Source organism: Alosa sapidissima, chromosome 9 (assembly GCF_018492685.1).
Source record: "Alosa sapidissima isolate fAloSap1 chromosome 9, fAloSap1.pri, whole genome shotgun sequence".
Classification (NCBI taxonomy): Eukaryota; Metazoa; Chordata; class Actinopteri; order Clupeiformes; family Clupeidae; genus Alosa; species Alosa sapidissima.
This window is the reverse complement of record NC_055965.1, coordinates 32,401,777-32,427,898: the sequence shown is the minus strand read 5'-3', so window position 1 is coordinate 32,427,898 and position 26,122 is coordinate 32,401,777. Positions and strand designations below refer to the sequence as shown.

At 39.7% G+C, this 26,122-nt stretch overlaps 4 protein-coding genes across 9 annotated transcripts in view; 2 read left to right on the top strand and 2 right to left on the bottom strand.

Annotated features, from left to right (window-relative positions):
* Nucleotides 1–3,761, bottom strand: part of LOC121718943 (zinc finger protein 239-like) — a 627,858-nt gene extending 624,097 nt beyond the window's left edge. The window contains exon 1 of the mRNA XM_042104396.1: nt 3,672–3,761. The gene's annotated coding sequence lies outside the window, so the exon portion shown is untranslated. The remainder of the gene's footprint in view (nt 1–3,671) is intronic.
* LOC121718789 (zinc finger protein 708-like) overlaps nt 1–26,122 on the top strand; it is a 712,111-nt gene that overhangs the window by 192,458 nt on the left and 493,531 nt on the right. The window lies entirely within an intron of this gene.
* LOC121718874 (gastrula zinc finger protein XlCGF57.1-like) overlaps nt 1–26,122 on the bottom strand; it is a 404,172-nt gene that overhangs the window by 275,096 nt on the left and 102,954 nt on the right. The window lies entirely within an intron of this gene.
* Nucleotides 514–24,910, top strand: LOC121718832 (zinc finger protein 91-like). 3 transcript variants are annotated; one of them, XM_042104144.1, is made up of 3 exons: nt 514–860; nt 3,660–3,983; nt 22,182–24,910. In XM_042104144.1, the coding sequence occupies exons 2-3, from the start codon at nt 3,701–3,703 to the stop codon at nt 24,536–24,538; spliced, it is 2,640 nt and encodes an 879-aa protein (XP_041960078.1). In that variant the 5' UTR covers nt 514–860; nt 3,660–3,700; the 3' UTR covers nt 24,539–24,910. The 3 variants fall into 3 exon arrangements, with proteins under 3 accessions (XP_041960078.1, XP_041960081.1, XP_041960079.1); XM_042104147.1 differs by lacking the exon at nt 22,182–24,910 and adding an exon at nt 18,597–18,695; XM_042104145.1 differs by lacking the exon at nt 514–860 and adding an exon at nt 18,597–18,695 and having other exon boundaries at nt 3,869–3,983; nt 22,137–24,910.

Below are 26,122 nucleotides of genomic sequence, written 5' to 3'. Positions count from 1 at the left end.
CGCATTACTATTTTTTTCATTCATCATTTATTCATTCATTCATTCTTGAAATGGAGGCTCAGGCTGGTGTTTCGGGACCAGATGAATATGTAGGCCTAGCTAAAAAGCAAGAGTTTTGAAATTCACGCTCTGCCATGAGGAGTGATTTGATTGGATGTTGCTGATGTTAAAGTGCAGTGTTTGTTTTATTTGTTTCATATTTTTTTCAGAATTCCTCAATAAATAATTTTGCCCAGAGTTTTGAAATTCATGTTAAGCCCCCCCCCCCCCCCCAGTTATGTCCTGTCCCGAATTTTACCCATTCTCATCTGGTCACCAGGTTCGAGAGATATGCGGATAACAAACAGACAAACAGACAGACGTTCCTGCAATTTATAGATAGATCAAAATAAAAAAAAAGTCCTAAAAACTTTTACCTTGTATGTGTTACACACCAACCAGGTCAGGTGTATCTCAACTTCCGGTTCCGGGTCATCACTTGTGATTTGAAAGTGGCGCAGACGAGAGGTAGGCAGTGGTTTTGTGGTCATTCTTTGTGTGCCAACAACAAGCAAAAACAGCCCTATTAGCTTTCACACATTTCCCCGTGATGTGGACCGTCGGAGATAGTGGATGCAAGCCAAGAGATTGGAATGGCCGCTGTCTAAAATATCGGATTATAGCCTACATTTTCGTAGCAGCGACCTGTTGAAAACAACTGACGGTTGTTAAAACAGTTAAAAAAGAGGTGGTGGCCTGTATTTTTAGATTGGAGTCAACTGAAACACGAGGGCTTGCTTGTGGGCACGAATATTAGTGTTGCTGTTTCTGCTAGTGTTGCTTTGGACCACGACTACGACGGACGGCCATCGCCTGCTAAGGTGAAGCTAGTTGCAGAGTTGTGAAGTTTTGGACATTTGAGTAGTTCGAAACTAGGTATTTGAGCAGAAAATGACTTAAAGTATAACTCACATTACAACATAGGGTCTATTTACGACTTAAAGTTTAACTCGCAAAACCACCTAGGGTCTATTTACGGTAGTTAACAACTTCTAATTTCTAATTGAGATTGTTAATTGGTGGCGTTTAGACACTGAATGGGCTCTAACGTTACAGCAATGCTAACTGGGCAGGGTGGTAAAAGTTTTGAAGTTGTTATCTAGCTGATAAATAGTTATTTTTCGGAGTTACACTTCAATTAAAAATGAAAGTAAATGTCTTAAGGTATCTATTATTTACGGAACGTAAGCATGTTAAATAGCACATTATGAAACATAAGTAACCTAGGCTATTACGTAAGGGATAATGGACGACACGGTGGTCTGTTCACAGAAGTTTATGCACGGTCGAGTTTGTAAAACGGCCCCGACGCGAAGCGGAGGTTTAAACCTCGTAGTTAAAAGCCACCTCCGTCATATGCTACAATGTTGCAATGTTCTGAACGTCTGCATTTTACAGCTCTGATGCAACGTGACAGTTCATTCAAACTTCACAACGAGTTAGGCGAATTAATATACAAGTGTGATACGGCCAACAAAAATTGATCTACTTCATAGGTGTGCAGATAACATACGGTTAATGGTCGTTCTAAATTACGTAGGACAATGGGAAATTCAACCAAGCAGTGGAATAAAGTATAGTAAAAGCTTTCAAGGACAGGTGGGATCCCATAAAGAATAATATGTGTAAGTAAGTAGTCTATCGACCCATTTAATTAGTATTATAGAATAGTGCTCATTTCATTTTCTGTCCGTTCTATTTTTGTAGGCTACATTTTGTTAACCACTTGGTTCGAACTTCTTACTACCAATTAAAAGTTTTTCCTGAAATTGCACAGCGCCTGCTTCAGAGGACACCAGTGGTGTAGTCTAGTTCAGTGTTTTTCAACCACTGTGCCGGGGCACACTAGTGTGCCGTGAGATCATCAGGTGTGCCGCAGAAAATTACCCAAATGTCACTCACTTGTCCAGAAAAGCAACTGTTGCATCAAAGAATTTATAACCACATGCTCTCATTGATTGTATGATTGCAATATTTGTGGTATGCAGGCATTGTACAACGGGGGCCCCATATCTAGTATTCACAGAATCATCACACATCCAGTTCATAACAACAATTAAATTAGATATAGTCACCTACAAATGAAACAGAGGGTGCTTGTTTTATTGAGCAGGTCTTGCATAGAAGCCATAATAAGGCCATATCTGTGTATTATTTGAAATTTTAGGCTATGGTATGTTTATTTTTTCTTCACACAGGATGTTAGTGTGCCGTGGGACATTTTAAGTGTCAAAAGTGTGCTGTGGCACAAAAAAGGTTGAAAAACACTGGTCTAGTTAACTGTAGTTGGTATACTGTGATGTAGTCTTGTTAGCTGTAGTGGGTATACTGTGATCAACCCCAAATGTTAATATGTATCTTTGCCTAATTTAAGTGGGTATACTGAGATGGTGATGCTTTTCAAGTGGGCATACTGCATAGTCCTGCGTATCATGTAGACTACACCACTGGAGGACACTGTTCCCACTAGGGCTGGGCGATAAAACGATAGCGATATATATCGCAATAGACATGTAATCGATATCAATAAAAAATATGTTAGATAGAGCATTCGCTAATTAAAAGCAACACACACCTCCCACCTTACGTTGTCCATAAATAATAGGCTAAATATATCTTGCATTGTAGCTATGTGCAACTCGACCAGAGTAGCCTAGGCGATAGAAGTAGGCCTACCTCAGCACAGACCCTCACTGAGTCCTTGCCCCTTGCGCACTCTCTCTCTCTCCCTCTCAACAGGCGCATCCCTCCACAGCATGCACATGTAATCCAAACATTCACAATCGTGCAAGACTACTGCTAAATTGCTACGGTTAGCATCATTAGTACGCTGCACGAATTTGTTCAAAACTGTTGCATTGACTTTATTTGGAAAGCTGAGACAGAAGTTTCAGCAGGAAACAATCAGAATAACTGTGATGTACTGACACAGAGTTACAGAGGCTAGAATACAGTTTTGTCTTTCTGCTGGATTAAGCATCTCTGCACATTTCAGCCCTCTAGGTCACTTGATATCCATTAGAAACACAACTGAGCCCTAGCACCAGATCTTGTGAAGCTGTGTGCAAAAGTAGATCAATATAGAATGAAAATATGAGTTCTTTAGACCATTATTTGCCAAGGTATGCTAATGCATTTTATAAAATGCCCTATAGACTAGGACTTTTTTTTAGCATTTTAGTTATCCAAAATGCATACTGACAATAAAATGCTTACTGCATCATTATAAACCCCTTGGTTTAGAAGCATAGTCATGGTCTCAAATGAAAAGTAGCACTCTGAGGTTTCTTGTAGACTATTTGGATTGTATGTCAAGTGTTCTGATATAGAATGACTACACAAACTAGGAATAATTACACAAAAGTCTATTTTTGCATTTACTTTGCTGGTTCAATGGGTGTGTATAAGATAGTTTCAGTTCAGAAACCGAAAGTTTTTTCGAGAGTGGAAGTTCTACCCTTATTAGACATTCTCTGCTATGACTGTGTTTGTGTAGTATTTGTTATAGGACAGAGAGAACCTTGGATCTTTGGATCCTCCTCTTTTTCATGTAACAGTAATGTTGCTTTATGACATCATTGCCTACAACATTCTGTTTATTTGCACGGCATTGATTATAGGAAAGAGAGTACCTGGGATCTTTGGATCCTCCAATGGGACCATGGATGAAATGGAGGTAAAGCCGCTGATCTCTGGCTGTAATGGGACTGAAATGCACCAGGTTGACCTGAGATTGATTGTGAAAGAAGAAGACATAAAAGAGGAGGAATATGGTCATATGATATCATGTCCGGTCAAAGATGAAGAAGAAGAAAAGCCCTTTGCAGAACGTCACTGTAAAATTGAAACAGACGATACAGACTCTAACGATGAAACACTACAGACACCAGCGGAGGTTGAAGTGGAGATTGAGGAGGACGAGCAGCACGATTACCAGCTGAAAAGTAAGTCCTTTCAGATATTATCAGCTGGAAAGTAAGTCATTTTAGATGAGCAGCATGATTACCAGCTGGAAAGTAAGAGTCCTTTCAGATATTCGGTTAGTTTTATTATTATGTCCCTTTCGGACATAATTCCCTTTCAGACACGATATTAATCTAATAAAAAATGAAATGAGACTTAATGAGGAAGGATCAAGTATCAGGGCTCTACACTATCTTTTTTGCCCAAATTAAAACATTAGGAGTTCAAACAGAAATGTAGGTGCACCGGATGTCATCTAGTAAGTTATAATTGATATTTGGAGTTCAGAGAGGTTTCACGTCATAGGCTAAATAAGCCTGTCTAACTAAGCTGACAGTTCAAGTTCATGAGAATATTAGAAATAATAGAAGGTCTAAGCCACAAGTACAGTGTTTCCTCTAGAATTTTTTTTAACAGTTGACAACGTCACGTTGGGGCAGCCGTGGCCCACTGGTTAGCGTTTCGGACTTGTAACCGGAGGGATGCCGGTTCGAACCCCGACCAGTAGGCACGGCTGAAGTGCCCTTGAGCAAGGCACCTAACCCCTCACTGCTCCCCGAGCGCCGCTGTTGTTGCAGGCAGCTCACTGTGCTGGGATTAGTGTGTGCTTCACCTCACTGTGTTCACTGTGTGCTGAGTGTGTTTCACTAATTCACGGATTGGGATAAATGCAGAGACCAAATTTCCCTCACGGGATCAAAAGAGTATACTTATACTACTTATATACAATGGAGAAACGCTTAGCTTACTTCGTTTATGACAGAAATTAAGTTTTGTGCCAACACGTTGTAAAAACACAACCCACAACACTGCCTTTATTTGGTGCAAATCTCCTTTACTTTATAGTCCGCGATTCACATTAGGCCTACTAGTCAATCACCGCGAGTGCATACAAAATGTTTTGCTATTATTAACTATTGTCTATAAAAACAATATATTTATGGAATAAAACTAGACAGGTAAGCCTACCTCGGATTAGCATTGCTGTTTATTCTTAAACTGCAATTTTCAGCAGCCAGCGGAGGGCATTTAGCCTACTATGCTTCCGGACAATATTTTGCGTCTCACCCATTTCCCATTTGATGTGCTCACATGTGCACAAACAGATACACACACACATACATTCACAGTAATCATACGTATGACACATACTCACACAGTAGACATATGTACGCTTGCATGCACAGGCACATACGCAAGCACACACACACACACACCCACACACACATAAACATAACACAAACAATCAAGAATTTCTCAGAATTATGAACAGGCAAGATGGAGGTGGGGTTGTATAAAATGAATTTTACATGTGAAATCTATGAACTAATCATGTTTTGGTACTTGTTGTCTAGCAGATACCAGTGAGAATTGAGTGTGGATAATGCATTTTAGTGAGACAGTTAGAATCATATAGGCCTTTCAGCGTGATTTCTTTTTGTGGAAAAAATATGCTGGACTGGGCGGCGGTCATATTTTGTACCGCTCTGCGGTACATCTAGTTTTCTTAAGAGGATTATCAGTAACGTTTAATCAATTTCATTCAAGTGGAGTCTCGAGAGTGAAAAACAAACCCGTCACCTAGGAGATGACTATACCACAATAAAAGTATTTTAGAATACCTGCACATTCAAGCAGACCAAAAAAAAGAATGAAAAAGAAATGCATATAATCATGTAAACTCAGCTTCTTGTTCTTGCTACTTCGTCATATTTATTCTATTTATTCATATTTATATGAAGAGCTCTTTTCCAAAACGCGATAAACGCCAAATAAAAAAAAAAACGACTTTGTCACGTCATTCTGTTGTATACCGAGCCTACTCACCGCTCCATAAATGTTTCTAACCAAATCGCTACATATCCCTGTGTGTGCCATCTACATTAGTTTTTGATTTGGACATGGTTCAGGGCTTAAAAAAGACCATTTTTTGAGCCTGATTTCTGGCTTAAAAAAAATCAGGCGTTTTTGAAGAGGTCATAGGCCTCAGGGACCCTTATTAGCATAGCCTAGTAGCAGTACTGAGTAAGCATGATAAGATATGCATATTTGTTTAAATAAATCAGATAATAAACTTGTTTTAGACAGACCCTTTTTCAGGCTAGGGTAGACTAGGCTTGCATTTGTAAAGTTGATTTGAAACGTTTTAACCAGCAACCTAAGCTACTTGCAAATTGTGCTAGTTAGTTTGTTTAACCAACCAATAATGTTGTGAGAACAGTGTTCACATTACATGTTAAACGGTGCCCTAGACATCTGGTCGGTTCACATCACTATTCCAGTTGCCATTTCAGACACAGCTTTTTGCGCTTGCAAGCAATAATACATCCATATATTCGGAACTTGCAAAAAGGCAATTGTTTGCACAGCCTACTAGACACTAGGGGTGGGACATGGCAAAAATGTGACGATTCGATACTATTGTGTTATTTGGGCCACGATATGACATTATTGTGATTCTTAACAATCGTAGTATTGCGATTTGATACTGCAATATATTGCGATTCATGTCTCCCATATTATTCAAAGGCATAACAAAAAATAGGGAAAATAAGACTGTTCAACTCACTTTAAATGTCACATTTAATTCTGTGAATATTACCTTCTACATTTTAACTGAAGTGCACAACCTTAGTAGGAGGGTAGTGCAAAATTTTTATCATGGCACGGTGCATGTCAAGGTCCTTTCTAGTCGCTTTTTTTGCTTTTTGTTGAAAACCATACATACATACATACATACATACAGCCTAGAAATCTAGACGGACCCTGTGGGTCGTCAGGCTAACATACATATATTTCACAAACCGAAATCGCATTATCCTTATTACAGGCGTCAATGAGAGAGCAACACAGTCATAGTCTTTTACTTTGGTTTTGATTTTCTAACAGGAGTAAGTGTTTGTGACAACATGTCATGATAAATTTGACAATGTTTGATCGCTGTTTTGGTATGAAGCATCTTTCACGTAATGAATGCGCACTCTAGAATGTGAAAGTAGCCTAACCTAGGCCAACGATGCGCTCGGTGTCTTTAACTGCACGTCCGCAATCGATTACGCTCCTCAAATGGAGAACACACCCATGTTCCCTTGTGTCTCTATGTAATCCTTCTGTGTTTTCAAAATTCCAGACAGTTCCTGATCGCTAAACTGTTGTTTTCCTTTCCTGTTGGTTAGCAGTTGAAGCACCTATAGATAAATTATGCGCTATACCTGCAATCCCACGCTGAAATTTAGGCCCTGAGAGTAAACCCGGAGTAAAACCAACTCAAATAGCCTAAAATAGATAATTATATAATTAAATATTACGATACTTTGGGCTACTGTATCGATATAATTGGGAGCACAAAATATCGCGATACTTAACAGAATCGATTTTATCACCCACCACTACTGCAGTGTTTCCTCTACGTTAATTTCAGCATGGCGGCCCCCCACAGTTTAATTAATACCGCCATGGTATCAGAATCAGGGCAGACACACATTTGCTTTTTAAATAATCCTGCGACGTATCCTCCCCTGCTGGCTGCCGCTCACATTGCAATTTAACAGCCTAAACTAGTCAGAGGTTATTATGGCCCGTCCAGTTTCAGTTCACATATTATATATTGTATTGATGTAGGTGTAACCCACCTTAAAGTTTGGTTACTAAGACCATAACTTTAGTTTTAGAATGGTTTGAGTACAATAAATATTTTAATATATGAAGAGCTCTTTTCCAAAACGCTATATATCCATTTTGATTGTTTTGAGATAAAGGACAATCATTTACCCAGACCTACATATTTTGTAAGTATTTAATTTATATAGTTAAAAATAATTTTTGGGTCAGTCTGAACACCATCAACAATAATTGAGAAATCAAACAAGAATGTTAATGATTATAAACCCAAAGTTTATTATATTTCTTTTCAAAACGCTATATATATCCACTCTCCACTACATATCCACCATGTGTTCTTTGCTCAAAATTTTTATAAAACCATTCATTTTTCTCAGTCTGTTTTTAAAACAAGTTAACATACAATATCATGAGCTCTATATAAGACCACATGAGACTATAGAGCGCTCGCTATTCTTTCCTTTTGCCATTTAAGTTCATTAAGACTGTCCACAAGAGACACAGTAAAACATAACACACATACAAAACAAATGGCCAATTAGTGCAATATTAAGTGCGAAACCAATTAAAATGTTGTTGCTTGAAGTGCATAACCTTTATAACAATAAAACAAAGATTAAATTTAATACTGCATTACATTCATTCACTACACTGTAGGAATTTATTCTGGGTCTTCGTCACTCTGGTGAACGTTTTCATTCACATCAGACAGTGCATCACTATAAAATGCGCTCACTGCCTCAGACACACCTATTGCTTTCAGGAGTGCAACCACATTCTTGCTTCTTTGCTTTCTTCACTGTGGTTTGGCTTTCAAGAATGGCAGCTTTCAGGTCAGCCCACCGTTAGCCCCGTTTCAGCACACTGTGGAAGCAGTACTCCCCATTGTATGCCACCTTTATACCAACCTTGTTGGTACTCAAATCCAGCATGCGTGCTTCACTGATCTTGAAGCTTTTCTGCGCCTTCACGCACTCTTTTGTAGCCGACTTGTAATCAAAAGCCTTCCAGTCTGTGCCGTAAATGTACACATTACCAAACTGCTGCAGGAGGGCATAGTATTCTTGTGGCAGGAGAATTGTGTCGATCCTTCTGATTTTCTGCTCAATCCTGCCAAAAACTCTGTCTGCGGGGAGATAGCTGTGCCCCCTGACTGGAAATGTGTGCTCGATGCAAGGATTGGGGAAGGTTTGCCTTAGCTCCATGAGCATGGAGACCATGGTCATATTTTTGTTTTGTCCATAGCACGAGTCACTGAAGAGCCGAAGCCCCTTGGATCTGCGAATTTGACTGGCAAGGCGAACTGTGAAGCAGTCATTCAAAGCAGATGCAATCATGTTGCTGTCCTTGGGACTCTGATTTTCCTGCCACACATAGAGATGGACATCCTCTTTTGGCTGCTGACTATTCTCTCCATGGTGTCTTACAACACCAAACAGGTAGAGATACAGCTGACGAGAGTAGTAGGCCTGCCCTATTGGAGTTTTGGGAAGGATCAGATTCTGCATCATGTCAAAGCAGACAGACACAGAATCCTTTGCAACTCTGCCTAGTAGGTCATAGAAAACACGAGCTCTACGACGATGCAAGATGAATGATGCAGATTCTATCTGCCTCTCTGCTTCTGTCATATTCGGATCTGTGATTCTGAATTTGTATTTGGCACAATCAGAACATGCATCTGTTGCTGGGTGGCCGAAGCCAAGTTTGAAATTTTTGGCAAAAACAGAAGGGAGTAGAGGGAGTAGCTTGTGTGTGCGTGGTTTAGAGCCTCAAAGAGCTCATGCATCTTGCGCACACTGAGGTCAGCTGGCAGATACCTGCGCCCAGGTGCTCCCCTCTGCCCATAGTGGCTGGCCCTGCACTGTTCGACCTTATTAGGTTTGTCATGAAACTTCTGAAAATTCATGACAAGGTCATCGGGTGTCAATCTATCTGCTTGGCAAAAGCATTTAGCCGAGGTGTGTTTACATCCAATGGTGGGGATCCGTCCTCCACCAGAGTAGCGTATCTTCTTAGTTTGTTGACGTTCGTGGTTGTCTTCGTTTAAACGCCGACGTCTTCCACCTGGCACGGGCTTACCAGCTTCTTCGGACCCATCAAAAGTGTTTATCACAGTCAACACATCCATTTTTCCGACGTATTTAATTCACACTTTTGTGAAATTTTATAAAATATATAGAGAACGAAAAAAAAAACGTTATTAACCGGTTTTGTGGATTTCAGAATAACGTTTCTGTTCCGGAACAGTTGAAGACCATTTTGTTTTCGTTTCCGTTTCCGCTCCTCGTAAAATTCCATTTGTTTTCGGTTTTCGTTTTCGTTCCTTGAACCGGTTCGGAGCCCTGGTATTAATACAGTGACTGATTATGAACTACTGTCCCCCTGGACACAGATGCATAAGGACCCTCTCTCAGGGCCGGAGTGGGGCCACTTTTCAGCCTGGGAGTTTCAGGTCCAAGACCGGCCCACTTTTTTAGTGCTGGTGGAAATTGGATAAATAAAACAACAGTTCCGCTCTTACTATCCTGTAGTTTTTAGTTTTTATTAGTACCAATATTCCACTATTCCACAAGGATAGATTGATAAGTTAACAAAAAAAGGAAGGAAGAAATAAAGCATTAAATGTATCCCACAATTCCACTAAGAGCCATATTGAACTATTGTTTACATGTTTTTTCTGCATGGGTCAGCTATCATGTTTGGTGATTTACTCCTATACTACACCCACTTCTGAGCAAACAAGGGTTGATCATGTAGCCTACTGCCGTCATACATTGTTCTTTCTTTTCTTAGGCCATCTGAGAAAACTTTTTAGAAATGACGGGCTATATGGACCCAACCAACTCTCCTTGGGAGGGGAGAACAACCCATGCAGAGGCTGCGGTGTTAGGCATAGAATGCGAACGTGTGTAGCCAACTTTTAAGAGAAGATAGATCAACGTGGCAAATGTCAATATTTTTCCCTCGACCGGCCCAAAAGTGAAGCGGCCCACCGGCAACTCTCCCGATTACCCACTCTGGGCCTGCCCTCTCCCCTTACCCTATTTGTGCAAATGTGGGTACAAACGGATAGGGGGGGGTCTTAATTTTTGGTAGATGTGATTTCCTGTATTCTGGTGCATTTTTGGGATGGTCAGCTAGAGAAGGGCAATAACTAAATGTGTTCAGATTCATAGCCTTTTGCTTTTTGACTTATGGAGGTAGTGACTTCACGCAACTACTTGGGGTTTAGTGCCCCTTAACCTCTTGGACTCTGTAGGCTCAATCATTAATGCATCCCTGCTCACATGGTGAAGATGTTTTGGGGCTCCGCACTAGACTTCTGGCCCCCTGGGCTTGGTAAACCAATGTATCAATATAGTTGTTATTTACACCAACCCTGTCACTTTTTAATCTTAGAGGGTACTAAAATCACCGATTTATTTTAAACTTTCATATTCAAAGTGAAGCACTAAAGCCTAAAGTATGGTCCCGCGTCTGCGTCCCGCGCACGCGGCACTGGTGAGCGCGTGGCGAGAATTGCGTCATTTTTACAGCATGCGTCGCGTCTTTGAGTCGACCGAAATTTAAGACCGCGCGTCAAAGTGACGCGTAGACTGCGCATGTGTGAAACGGAACTGCTGTAAACACTCCCCTCCAGTAGGTGGACCACATAGAAGAACAACACTTAAACGTAGAAACAAACCTAGACAGAAGAAGACTTGTTTGGTTACCATAACGACGATGGAACAGAGCGCCTGTCCTCAGCTTGCCTGGCTTTGAGTTACATGAGACACCACGACATGGAGTCAACTTCGACCTATGTAAAGCCACAATCCACAGATACATTCTTTAACATTATATTTAACGGTCACTTTACCATCTATGGTGTAGAACCCAAAGTATTTCAAGACACCACATTTTAGATGAGTTGGGGACGTAATTATCTGTCTGCTGGCCGTTCTGTGCGTTACCTTTGATTGTCGAAACAGGGTGGCTGCATGGGCTCATTGTGGCTACTGGCTATTATATTGGCTTGATTTGGTCATGAGCCCTGGATCATATAGCACTGAATGAGATGGTAAACAATAAAATAAAACTAATCATAGACAGTGACAGCCTTTACTCCCTGCATAGAGAGCTGACATGACTTCAGATTAAATGCATCTTTTAAAAATGAGCGTATGCTGAAATCAAATCGCAAAACCCAGAGCCAATTAAAGGTATCTATCTACAACGCTCAGGCGAAACCCATGTAACACTTGCTGATCGAGATGCATTCTCGCCTGTTCCTTATATAATACGTTATCAATAGTGATTATAATAATAAAGGGAATGTAGCCTACCTCTCCCAGGTGCAATCATGATCACCTAGCCTACTCCTGAACAATGCTGAACTCAAATCTCGAAACTCGCCTGTCAACACCGGGAAATGCGCTACACAGCACTAAAAACTGAATAGTTTATTTATAGTTCGACTACGGATATTTCACGTCATGTTCGAATAAAAGTGACAGCCCTACTCCCTGCATAGAGAGCTGACATGACTTCAGATTAAATGCATCTTTTAAAAATGAGCCTATGCTGAAATCAAATCGCAAAACCCAGAGCCAATTAAAGGTATCTATCTACAACGCTCAGGCGAAACCCATGTAACACTTGCTGATCGAGATGCATTCTCGCCTGTTCCTTATATAATACGTTATCAATAGTGATTATAATAATAAAGGGAATGTAGCCTACCTCTCCCAGGTGCAATCATGATCACCTAGCCTACTCCTGAACAATGCTGAACTCAAATCTCGAAACTCGCCTGTCAACACCGGGAAATGCGCTACACAGCACTAAAAACCGAATAGTTTATTTATAGTTCGACTACGGATATTTCACGTCATGTTCGAATAAAAGTGACAGCCCTACTCCCTGCATAGAGAGCTGACATGACTTCAGATTAAATGCATCTTTTAAAAATGAGCCTATGCTGAAATCAAATCGCAAAACCCAGAGCCAATTAAAGGTATCTATCTACAATGCTCAGGCGAAACCCATGTAACACTTGCTGATCGAGATGCATTCTCGCCTGTTCCTTATATAATACGTTATCAATAGTGATTATAATAATAAAGGGAATGTAGCCTACCTCTCCCAGGTGCAATCATTATTACCTAGCCTACTCCTGAACAATGCTGAACTCAATCTCGAAACTCGCCTGTCAACACCGGATAATGTTATCATAATAATAATTGAAGGAATAACCTAGGCTACCGCTCGCTCTAAATACACCCATTATCACAGTGAGACATACATTATGAACACAAATAGTTACTTCAAAACTTTTATTGACACGTCATATTTACAGGTTTTTGGTTCATACTTTTTGGTATGAGGCAGGTGTGAAGACTCAATACAAATTTAATTGAGGACATCTGTACGCACAACTCTTTCTTACCATGACACTGCTGCATGTGTTCAGAAAAATGTCTTTACTTTGTATCGCACCAATATTGCTGCCCTCGCAGCACCGAGTCACTTAGCTACATGAGTAGCCTAATAAGCAAGTAGGCTAAGCTAGTCTCTCAGCTATACCAACAGGTGTGCTGTGTGTGTTCTGGTGGATGATAAATGGAGCGATGCGATGGGCCAGCTTATCAAACTTCCCAGCAGACAGGCGAACGTACTCGTGGTGCTTTTTCCTTCATCAGCTCTTCCTTCGTTTAGTGCTCGCACATCCCAAGTTCTTCTTTTCTTCAGGCGTTTCAGGCTTCTTTGGTGGTTGTGTCCTACTTTCAGGCTCGACGTACCGCCCCCAGTTGGTGGGGCAGAGTATCACAGTTAATCCGTAGTGCGCAGGCGCTAACCTTAACAATTTAACGCGCATTCAGGACAGCAGAAATTGGAGTATGCTTCACGTCCACGGCAAAAATGACGCACGTCTTGGACACGCGCAAATGTGACGCAGGAGCATGCCAGAGCCTTAAGTGTGATTTACTTAAGTTGAATTGACAAATAACAAAATACAACAGCATTTGTATTTGTTGTAATTTAATGACTTGTTTCTCAACAGATTAGCAGAACAAATGTGCATTACATATTACATTACATGTGCACAACATTAATAATTAAAAAATGTCCCAAAAAATAGATACTTATTCCTACTTCGTTCCTGGCTTTCAGGCATCTACAACTCTGCAGTGGACGAACCTGCAATGATTAAATAAATACATAAATAAATAAAAAAGCTACCGGTATGTTAAATGTGTCATGTCATATTAACAGGCTATGTAACCATTTGCCATCAAGAAAAAGTCCACCTTCTGTGTCATGAGCCATGGAGGCAGACACTTGAAACATCAGGTTAGGTAGAGGTAGAGATGGGCTCCAAAGTACTTCAACAGTGTATCTGAAAAAAATAAATAACATTGCATAAGTGCATATTTGATCGAGCAGAATGAGTTTATTTTGCTATCATTACTTACTCATCAACAAGCAATTCCACATCTAACAATTCATATTCTATTGGCAAATGAGGCATAATTTCAGTATGGTGAACGCATAACATGGTGATCTATTGTCTATTTTCATCACCAAAGTCTCCCCACCCAACATGGTATATTTTCTCATAAACACCAATACCATCTCTCACCAAAGACCTTAGAGCAGAGCGTAGTGTTCCATGTGAGCCTATGAAGCTGGAATGTTACCGACGCCCAGAGTCGCGCTAGTCAGTGGGTTTGGGGTTGGGACTGGGAGCCTGAGCTTAGCCTGCTGTTGCTATCAGACTTACCACTATGTCACATATTATAGAACAGTAATAAACTATCAACACTTTCAGGTCCGAAATCAGAAACAATCCCTCTGTGGTAAATTTGCCTTCAGGTACTTTTTCATGTAGCTAATATCCACTTCAGTCATCTAGCTAACTTTAGTTTACAACATAAGCCCAACTAGAGCTAGTAACGTTAGGGTACATGCTTGATTAAACATCATGAACAATCACAATATCCTTGACATCTGAAAATACACCTAGATAAATATATAATAATGGGAGACATTTCTCTGTTGATGGTGGGGACTTAACTCTGGTGATCATGACAGCTAGCTAGCTACCTCAAGCACAAAACATACTGTAAATCATATTGCAAACATACCTTGATCATGCTTGTTTTTCTCCTCTATCCTTTTCTTCTTTCTGTTTTTCGGCACCAGAGGGATACGTCCTTTTTCGTGACTTGTCTTAACATTAGCTGCTACCATCTCTTTTGAACTTGATGCAGTGTCTGCACTAATTGTCTACGCACACCGAGGTGTCTAGTTTATGCGCATGACTCAAAGGCTGGCAGACACAGTAGCAGTAGGCAGGTATATTGATCATGAAATCAGATTTCTTTTGTTTTTAATTATTAATTGTTTCATTTATTCATTTATGTCACTTGCTTACGTTATTTAATATGTTAAAAAAAGAAAAAAAAAGAACTTGATCGGGGCCAGGGGGCCCCAAGCAGCCGCTTAGTTCGCTTATGCCTCGGGCCAACCCTGATGGTGGAAAATATGATTGCATTCTACCTTCAGAGGAAACGAGAATATTAGGCTACTAGTATTTGTTCACTACAGCTATATTTTGTATATTACAGCCCCTCAATGGCATGCATCACCTTTCCTTCTCTCATTATGTTCTCAAAATCTCATCTCCTTCCTGTTCCTCCTGAATCTTTCTTTGTTCTGGGTATATTTACACTTTAGCAATGAATTTGGTGATTTGGTGAAGCAAGTTATACTTTGAATGATGGCTGAATGGTTGAATGGCTACCCTAGATTGTTGTTTAATGCATGAAAGTTGAGGTAAAGTAACGTGAAACCGCTAATGTTTATCGGAGGTGTAGGTTTTATGCTGTATTTGTACAATATATGATTCGCATTAATGTTTTCCGATGCTGCATGTGTGATGTGATTGTAGACAACTTGGCTAAATATTTTTTTGCCCTGAAGGGATGATGGATGACATGCTGTCATTACTGACTAACTGTTTTTGTGATTTAAAAAAAAAAAGTGTGCAAGAAGTGAATCTGAGCAAACGTCTGGTTCTTAATCTCATTGTGATTAATAAGTTAACACTGATGGCCCTAATTAATCGAGAGTAAATTTAATACTACTTATTGAGTTTCAAACCATTACACTTATCTTTACATGTGTACACCTAATTGAATGCCTGTTACTTTAAGAAAATGAGAGTAATTTAACATCAGTCTCATGATTTTAGGCTAGTGGTAAAGAGGTGTGCACAGTGCATACAGGTATGTGGCTGCTATGCAATTTGTGACGTAAAAATGATCCAACATATGATGCTAGCATAGTGGTTAAGGAGCTGGTCTGCCACGCAGTGCCGGCTTCAATTGTTTTGCCCTTGAGCAAGGCATTTAATCTGAAGTTGGTCCTGGGACAACTAAATCAGTTCAATCAAACTGCATTGACATGAAAGTCACTTTGGAAGAAAAGTGTTAAATTAATAAATGTAAATGTAAACTATTGTAGCACTGCCAAGCACAAGTATAAATGCTTATATCACCCTTACGCATATGAAAGAGTTCCCCACATAAGTCAATAAAGCGCATAACTACAAGCATTTCACACGCACGAATTCTCCTCTTCGCTTAAATCTGCTATTTACGTGCAATAGAGGGAGTTACGCGTTTTGAGAGGAGGAAACCCAAAATCTGGGCGTTTCTTATGTGTACAACTCTTGCGCGCATGGCTTAAACACCTTTCCAGCTATATGTATAAGTATAAGTACAGTATAGTATATCTACTCTTTTGATCCCGTGAGGGAAATTTGTTCTCTGCATTTATCCCAATCTGTGAACTAGTGAAACACACTCAGCACACAGTGAACACACAGTGAGGTGAAGCACACACCAATCCCAGCACAGTGAGCTGTAATCACGGCACAGTGAGGAGTTAGGTGCCTTGCTCAAGGACACTTCAGCCATTCCTACTGGTCGGGGTTTGAACTGGCAACCTTCCGGTTACTAGGGCTGCACGATATATCTAAAATCTATCGTTATCGCGATATCACCATTTGCGATGGACATACCGCAAAGATTACTTAATTTTCAATAAATTTCGATACATTTTCTGTGCTGTGCGCATTCTATACAGTCTATGGTGTATTCACATTCTGAATGTCAACATATTTTACCAAACCGATGCTGTCATGCTGTCCTAGAAGCCCATCCCCTACCAGTTTAGGTGTGTGATGTTTTAGGTGTTGAGGCAGGAGCTAATGTCGTGATGGCTGAAGATAGTGAGTCGCGAGGTAGGTTACACTTGGGTGAAGAGGAATTGGTGAATATTTTGGTTTTATTAAGGATGACGTGTTACAAACACAGCGCCAAATGCTTCCTTCTCCACTGTGTTAAAATAAACAATTTCTTTCGTTATCGTTATAGGATCAGAAGATATCTGTCCTTCACTGTATTTAATGATTTGCATTTAGCCAAAGCCACAGACAGCAGCAGAGCGGTAATCAGGATTCGTTATTTGTAAAAGTTCTTAGTTGGACTGTGCGATCGCAACCCCTTACTTTCACTTTCCGCTGCACTTGGCATGCCGGTAGCCTAATCAGTCCCTCCAGGAATTCGCGATGTTGCGATCGCAACAATTAACACAAATTCAGCAAATCCTCGTGAATTCTGGGCGACCTCGCAATTTTGTCCAAACACTGCAACTTTTTCCCCGTGAAATTTCACCTACCACAACAGCCCCTCGCGCAGAATATTGACTCAGATGCCACACTCACTTCTGCAGACACCAGAGACTGCCCTATACTTGTTCACTCCTCTGCAGTTTTGATGACAATAAATAGAAGGCTAACGTTAATAATCTGCTTTACTTGCACCTGTCATCTCAACCTAGTGTTGCTAACCTGCATAAGCTATGAAAGTAAGTTAATTAAGGCCTACTTGGTTTACTGACATTTGAGTAGGCTACAATATGCAACCCATTGGCAAACGTTTACACCTGGAGATGTCCTTTTAGCTCGTGTCATGTTTGCTAGCTTGTGGGCTCAGTTTGTGTAGTGCAGTGCTACCAAAATCATAGAAATTAATAACATTGTAAGACATTTACCTCTTCTATGATCCAAGAATGATTTCATACGAGTTATTTTATAACATTTATTTTAACTAATGACAGAAACCAAGCGTTCCAATCCACTTAGATATGTTATTGCGCTACTCTCACGTCCTTAAAGTGGCAAGCAGTCAATTAGACTTACACACCACCAATGTAATAACATTAAAGAAAAGTGTAGTCTAATAGTTTAAATCAATATGAAATTACTAGATACTTAGTTGGCTATCAGTAATTATGCAAGTCACAGAATATGAATTATTAAAAAGATATGAACTTAATATGAATTACAACATATATGAATGTATTGAAACATATGCCATTATGCCATCTCTTTAGGGGGCTGTCTTTTTTGGACAGTTCTACGAAAGGTTATAGGCCTACTGCTTTGTGAATTATCCCAGTCAAAGTATTTACACAAATAAAGTAGGCCTACTTTGATTTTCTGTAACCCTTACTATTTACCTTTACTTATCCTTTTTAATAAGCATCAAGATGATCCGTGTAATTTTTTACTAACCTTAATTACCCTCAATTAAAAAATAATTTTAAAAAAATTGCAACTATTTGTGCAATTTTCACTCCCTCTCGCAATTTCTTCGCAACAAACAGCTAAAAACACCGCAACTTCCATCGCAATTTTTTAGAAAAGTTGCCGCGAAATCAGGCATTTTAGATCGCAACAATTTAAAAAAATCCTCGCGAAATCCTGGAGGGACCGCCTAATAACGTGGGATGCGCAGCGTATGAGGTTGGAGAAAAACATGAGGTGGAGAAAAACATTAAATATTTAATTATAAGTTATATCTGTATCGCAGTACTCAATAATGTTATCGCATATCGCATGTTTTCTTAATATCGTGCAGCCCTACCGGTTACAAGTCTGAAGCACGAACCTGTAGGCCACGGTTGCCCCAAAGCTATATGCTTCGGAGGGCTGCATTAAGGTTGAGCGCCACTACAAGGTGAGACAGCATATTGCTCAATGTACACAGTCGGCCTAGTTGTAAATACATGTAGGTTACAGAGAATGTTACAAATTACATACAGTGCCGAAACATACAGTATCTTATTTATTGCTTAATATGATGATACAGCTTCATGTTTTCCCTCATTACAGTGTCACACGATGGCTTATTTCCGGACATTACCTTATCCATGAGGCTACATTGTTAAATAGTGAACATTTTAAACATGTTGTTATCACCCACTTTAGATATTGGTGTTTACCGACTGTGTATCTTCAGTTTTAACTTGATGTAAAGTCATAATCCCATAGCCTACTTCGTTCGAATCTGTCCTTTTCTTTCCAACTTGACCGACAGACGTATGCACTGTCGAGCAGCATGGTGTATATTTGCCTGTCTCTTGATTCGTTTGTAATAGAGGCTGGTATTGCTATCTACTGCAGGTGATGTTAGCATAGATAAATTGATATGAGAAGCAGTTGCCATTCAAACTTTTTCTCAACAATGAGTTTTTAAATTATGGATCTACACACCTTAAGCACATCTTGACTCATTTAGAAACAAACCTCAAAGCAAAAGTGAAATTTTGGGAAGTCAATTTTTTGTTAGGCTATGTGATGACTTCTTTCTGGATTTAAATGGCGTTCAGAAGGTCAGTGAGAGTCCACGTTCCACGTTTTCATATCTACCTAAATTAACGAGGTGGTGGACCAGTCTGGTTCTATTTTAAATGAATCACGCCTCTTTCATAAGGCCGCCTTGATTTCAAACTTGCGGTGTGACAGACGCGGGAATGGGAGAATATGGGTAACACTAGTCTAGAAGAGTCTGGATTCAGGGGAAACTAGGGCGAGGGGGAACGTCTCTGATTTCGAACAAAGCTTTTTTACATTGATGCATTTATGGAGGGAAAAGTGGGAGTAGGCTATCACGCAAACACTGGGAAGAGAAGTGCGAATAGCGATTGATTAGATGCTCCACCATATATGAAAACGGCACACGTCTGTTTTGCGGTGAAAAACTTAAAATCCAAATTCTGGTGAAATGCATCAATTATAGAAATTTTCAGAGACAGAGTATCAGTTATATTTTGTTTGCCTTTCTAATAAGCTATCGTATGTACACTGTCACGACATTCCCAATCTGCAAGACTGGTATTAAGGCATAGCCCTAGTCTATGTGCAGTAAATTGTTTGAGTTTTTTTTTTTTTAAGTGGAGTGGAACTACTAGGGCTGTATGTCGCTGCTTAGACATCTTATCATACAGCTTGTGATCGCTAAATTTGGATTCTTTTTAATGTCTCAATTGGTTATCTCCATTCAGCTGCGGGCAATTATTGTTCTGTTATAATATAATTAGGGCTGTCAATCAATTAAAAAAAATAATCTAATTAATTACATACTCTGATTAATTAATCTAAATGAATCGCATATATAATTTTTGCTGTGAAAGTATTTTAAATATTTAAATTCAAATGAATCATTGAATAATCAGTATTAGTGACATTAAAGTTCAAAGACTCTTTTATTATTATTTTCACTGTTCAAATAATTGCCATAATAATCTATGATATGACCTAATATGCTGAGGAAATAAATTCAAAAGTGCTTCGGGAAGAAGTTTTTCACATACAAGGCATTTCAGGCCACAGATATAACCTAGGGGACACAGTGAAAATAAATTCACTGTGACAAATAAAAACACTCCCCTCAATGTCAACACTTATTTCTTTGCGTTGATGTGCGACTATAGAGTTGAGGAACTCCGGTGATATGCAAATTCCTTGCTGCAGACATTGCAGAGGACTTTATTTTCAACACTTTATTTTTTATCAACACCATCAGGCCGTTTTTTAAAAGTAAATGTTCCAATCAATGATCCAGGCAGCACGTTTTCTTCTCTCTCCTTCATTTTACAGTCTAATTTTTACTGACTAGAACGGCTCGGGGTCAAATGTCATACGGAATCGATTAATCTGCACTAATTATTTTAATCAGTTATTTTTTCTCAAATTAATGAATCGAAATTAATCAGTTATTTTGACAGCCCTAAATAATATAATATAATAAATATATATATATATATATATATATATATATATATATATATATATATCATTATAATATATAATCGTATATATATCTGTTATAATATTGTCATTTTTTCACTTATCGGCCAATAATGTATCGTCCGCCGAAATATCGTTCATCCCTAATTACAGTAATTATGCAGATCATAAAACACTAAATTATTAACACATGACATAAGCCACAATCTTCTGTGTGTGCGGAGGGTCAAGCAGGGTCTAGGATGGCCACTGAAGTATTACTGATGGTGAAATTTTTCACTCGGTATCTGTATCCAAACAATAATGTTGGTATTGTGACAACACTACCTTTGACTGAACTCACACTCATGGTAGAATCATATTGTGGTCTAAACCAGAGACAGAGGTTTTACCTCTTTACCTCTGATTGGCTGTGGTCTAGATAGTCCTGTACACTGCTCCGAGCTGTGACCATAGCACCAGAGAATCTGCATAAAGGAAAAACAAGCAACGTAACAGCCAATGAAAAATTAACAGAACAGAACCATAGAAAGTTTTTTCGTTAAGAAAAGTACTGTAGGCCTACTGTTCTGCTCTGACATGGAATGTAGATGGAGAGTGATAAAAAGGGGACCTTGAAATTGTGGCGTTAAAGGTGACCTTGAAATTGTGGCGTTAAAGGTGACCTTGAAATTGTGGCGTTAAAGGTGACGTGATGAAAACTTTGGGTACACCTACATTTTGTGCACGTGCACCTAAATAAAAAAATTAAGTGCACCAGTGCAACCAATGTAAGAAGATAGTCTGGAGCTCTGCTTTTGTTGTACTATGCCAGGGGTTCCCAAACTTTTCCACGACAAGGCCCCCCAAATACCACTAGTTTCTGGCCAAGGACCCCCTTGATGTGTTATTAAACCCTTCGACAATACTACGGAAAATGTAAAAATACTTTTTCTCCTAATAATTGTTATAGCCACAAGCACTTTGCGATGGAGCATACAGTGTGTAAAAATTGCATTTGGGGCTTTCTATGAGAGAGCTATCTCTCTACTATTATTCCCAGTCATTATCATGGAAAGTATAATGTTCAGATATGTAACAAATTATTATAATGGCATTGTATAACAACCCTCATAGTAATAGGTATATTTTAAATTTTTCAAATGTAGAAATTTGTTGCTTTTACTTTTCCTTCCAACTGGCTGAGGCCCCCCTGGCATCCCCTCGCAGCCCCCCAGGGGGTCCTGGCCCCCACTGTATTATGCTACATATGTTTATGTGTTTGAATTCGATTTGAAGTTGAATGTTTCCTTTCATACTTAGTTTATACTTAATTGCTGAATGTGGATCCTGTGTCTGTCATTCTAAGTGCATGTGGTAACTCTTCCAGGTGATTCTACTGTAACTCGCATGGTAACTATGGTAACTCTTGCAGGTGCATCACAACATCCACATTTAATGCTGCAGAAGATCCATGGACTGAATGATGAACTCAATCTGCAGCTCAAAGGAAGAATGTACCACTGCACAGTCTGCAGGAAGAGTTTTACATCCCTTTCTGAACTTGAGAAACACCAGCAAATACACACTACTAATGTTTCTTTTTCACAAATGTCAACTCTTAAAAGTCACATGCTAAAACACACAGGAAAGAAGCCTTATCAATGTGTCCAGTGTGGAAAAGCATTTGCTCATCCTTCACTGCTGAAAAATCATATGCTAACACACACTGGAGAGAAGCCTCATAAATGTGTCCAGTGTGGAAAAGCTTTTACAACATCCCGTGATCTTCAACGCCACATGCTTACACATACTGGAGAGAAACCTCATAAATGTGTCCACTGTGGAAAAGCTTTTACACAAAGTTCAACTCTTAGAACCCATTTATTGATACACACTGGAGAGAGGCCTCATGAATGTAATCAATGTGGAAAAACTTTCACAAAAATGGAAACTCTAAAAAAACACATGTTAATACATACAGGAGAGAGGCCTCATAAATGTGCCCAGTGTGGAAAAGCATTCAGGGCTTATTCAGATCTTATACGCCACAGGCTCACACATACTGACAAGAGTCCTTATAAATGTGTCCAGTGTGGAAATGCCTTCAGATACCCTTCAACTCTTCAAAGCCACATGCTAATACACACAGGAGAGAAGCCTCATAAATGCAATCAGTGTGGAAAAGCTTTCAGACAAATAGGAACTCTAAAAAGACACATGCTAATACACACTGGAGAGAAGCCTCATAAATGTGCCCAGTGCGGAAAAGCATTCAGAGGATATTCAAACCTTGTATGCCACAGGCGTACACACACTGACAAGAGTCCTTATGAATGTCCCCAGTGTGGAAAATCTTTTTCACAAATGTCTCATCTTAAATCCCATATGGTAATTCACTCGGAAGAAAAGCCTCATAAATGTGCCTCTTGTGGAAAGGATTTTAAACGGATTTCGGAGTTGAAGACCCACATGCTAACACACAGTAAAGAGAAGCTTCATAAATGTGTCCAGTGTGGAAAAGCATTTGCGCACCCTTCACTGCTGAAAACCCATATGCGAATTCACACTGAAGAGAAGCCTCATACATGTGTCCAGTATGGAAAAGCATTAGCAACATCCAAATATCTCAAAAAACACATCTTAACACAGAAGCCTCATAAATGTGTTCAGTGTGGAAAAGCATTTGCTCATCCTTCACTGCTGAAAAATCATATGATAACACACACTGGAGAGAAGCCTCATAAATGTGTCCAGTGTGATAAAGCTTTTACAACATCCCGTAATCTTCAACGCCACATGCTTACACATACTGGAGAGAAACCTCATAAATGTGTCCACTGTAAAAAAGCATTTACACGAAGTTCAACTCTTAGAACCCATTTATTGATACACACTGGAGAGAGGCCTGATGAATGTAATCAATGTGGAAAAGCTTTTACACAAACTGAAACTCTAAAAAAACACATGTTGATACATACAGGAGAGAAGCTTCATAAATGTGCCCAGTGTGGAAAAACATTTGTGCACCCTTTACTGCTGAAAACCCATATGCGAATTCACACTGGAGAGAAGCCTCATAAATGTGTCCAGTGTGGAAAAGCTTTTAGAACCTCCCATGATCTTCAACGCCATATGCTTACACATACTGGAGAGAAACCTCATAAATGTGTCCAGTGTGGAAAAGCTTTTTCACAAATGTCAAGTCTTAAAAGCCATATGCTATTACACACTAGAGCAAATTCTTATCAACAGGCTTTGTCTGGAAAAGGATCTCGACGAATTTCAGATCTTAATTCTCATACGCAAATATTATTGCACACTGGAGAGAAACCTCATAAATGTGCCCAGTGTGGAAAAGCATTTACACAAAGTTCAACTCTTAGAACCCATTTATTGATACACACTGGAGAGAAGCCTCATAAATGTAATCAATGTAAAAAAGCTTTTACACAAACGGAAACTCTAAAAAAACACATGTTGATGCATACAGGAGAGAAGCCTCATAAATGTGCCCAGTGCGGAAAAGCATTTCAGCACCCTTCACAGCTGAAAACCCATATGCGAATTCACACTGGAGAGAAGCCTCATAAATGTGTCCAGTGTGGAAAAGCTTTTAGAACCTCCCATGATCTTCATCGCCACATGCTTACACATACTGGAGAGAAACCTCATAAATGTGTCCAGTGTGAAAAAGCTTTTTCACAAATGTCAAGTCTTAAAAGTCATATGCTATTACACACTGGATCAAATTCTTATCAACAGGCTTTGTCTGGAAAAGGATCTCGATGAATTTCAGATTTTAATTCTCATGTGAATATTATTGCACACTGGAGAGAGCCCTCATAAATGTGTCCAGTGTGAAAAAGCTTTTTTTTAGTAATGTCTAGTCTTAGACGCCATATGCTAGTACACACTTAAAGATTATAAACAGGAGGTAATGAATATGTGCAAAGTCAAAATGGTGATGTAAAACTGGTTGTGAATTGAAAAAATACTGGAATAAATCAATTGATTTAAAAAATCAGTAGTATGGTGAAAGCTGTGGAAAACTTATTGTTTATAGTGCTTGAATGTGACTAAAAATGATTTGAGCACAATCACTAAATGCACCTAAGGACCACCTAATAATGAACCTCAGAGAATAAAGAAAGATTGAATGAATTTTAATCCTTACATTCATCTGTATTTTTGTTCCATTGGTCTTTGCAACTGCCATCGATTGCCATGAAACTAAATGTACTATAGACTATGCTGACAACTACTATTAGGTTACACATCAATGAACATAACAAGGAAGTGCCCCAGTATTGTCCAGAGCGAAAGGTTCCATCAATCAGGGTCAACGATGTTAATCAAGTAGTTCAAACATTACTTGTAGGGATGTGATTTTTTTCACAGATTTCCAGATTTTCCGACTTGAAAAAGAGGCCCACTCAAATCACAGAAAGTAACTCTGGCATTAATACACAAGGCAGCTACATGATCTCATGGCATGAAGTCACATGACTGTTGAGATGTAGTCCATTTGTGTTAGCCAGAGAAGATGGTGTCCCAGCAGCTTCAGATAATGCCTGTTTGAGAGGTGGAGCCATAGATATACATAATAAAGGCTAGATGTCTTATGGCGGAGTCTCTAACGGCATCACCGGCGGCCATCTTGTCACAGGCAAGCTATCTGGCGGGCTCTGTGGTACCTGATGTAAGGTGAGTGATCTGCACGAACACAAATACTGGTCATGGTTCTATAAAAATAAAGGAAACAATTTATTGACACATAACAATAACAGGTCCATTATGGACTGCGCTTACAGACAGGAACACAATCGACACTAATCACATACACTATACACACATAGACAAGCAGGTTGCACCCAAATATTGCACAAGGCCCTATAGGCCTACTATTACTGCACACAGGGCAAGGAACAGGGCTGTGGGCTCACCAGGGCTAGCAAGAGGCTGACAGAAAGGGGTAGGATCTGGGCACACCACACACATACGGCTCCTACACACAGCTGCGAGCGTTGCAGTGCTGGAGACGCATCCCATTCACTTTACATGGGCTCACGTCATCCGTTGCCGAACTGAATTGTGGGTCCGTTGTGTCGTGTTTCTCCCGTCGCTCACGTTGAGAAGTTCAGCTGTTGCTGCACCGACAGACGACACCAATCAAATTATGGTTATACTTGAAGTCATTTGCATAGCTACCGTCGGGAACGCCCACTGGCATGCGTTGACGGAACGCAACTGTGTGTAGAGGCCGTAGATGGAGTGGACGGCTAAGGTCACAAATGAAACGTGGCGATTTTCCAGGCTGATTTGACATGGAGCATGACATGGCTTGAAAAGATAAGGACATACAGGCAGTTTTTA

Bases quoted from the DNA above. Each gene is read 5' to 3' on its own strand.
- LOC121718832 (XM_042104144.1), top strand. From the start codon at position 3,701: ATGGATGAAATGGAGGTAAAGCCGCTGATCTCTGGCTGTAATGGGACT. The intron at 3,984-22,181 runs GTAAGTCCTTTC...TAACTCTTGCAG, and splicing joins GCACGATTACCAGCTGAAAA to GTGCATCACAACATCCACAT.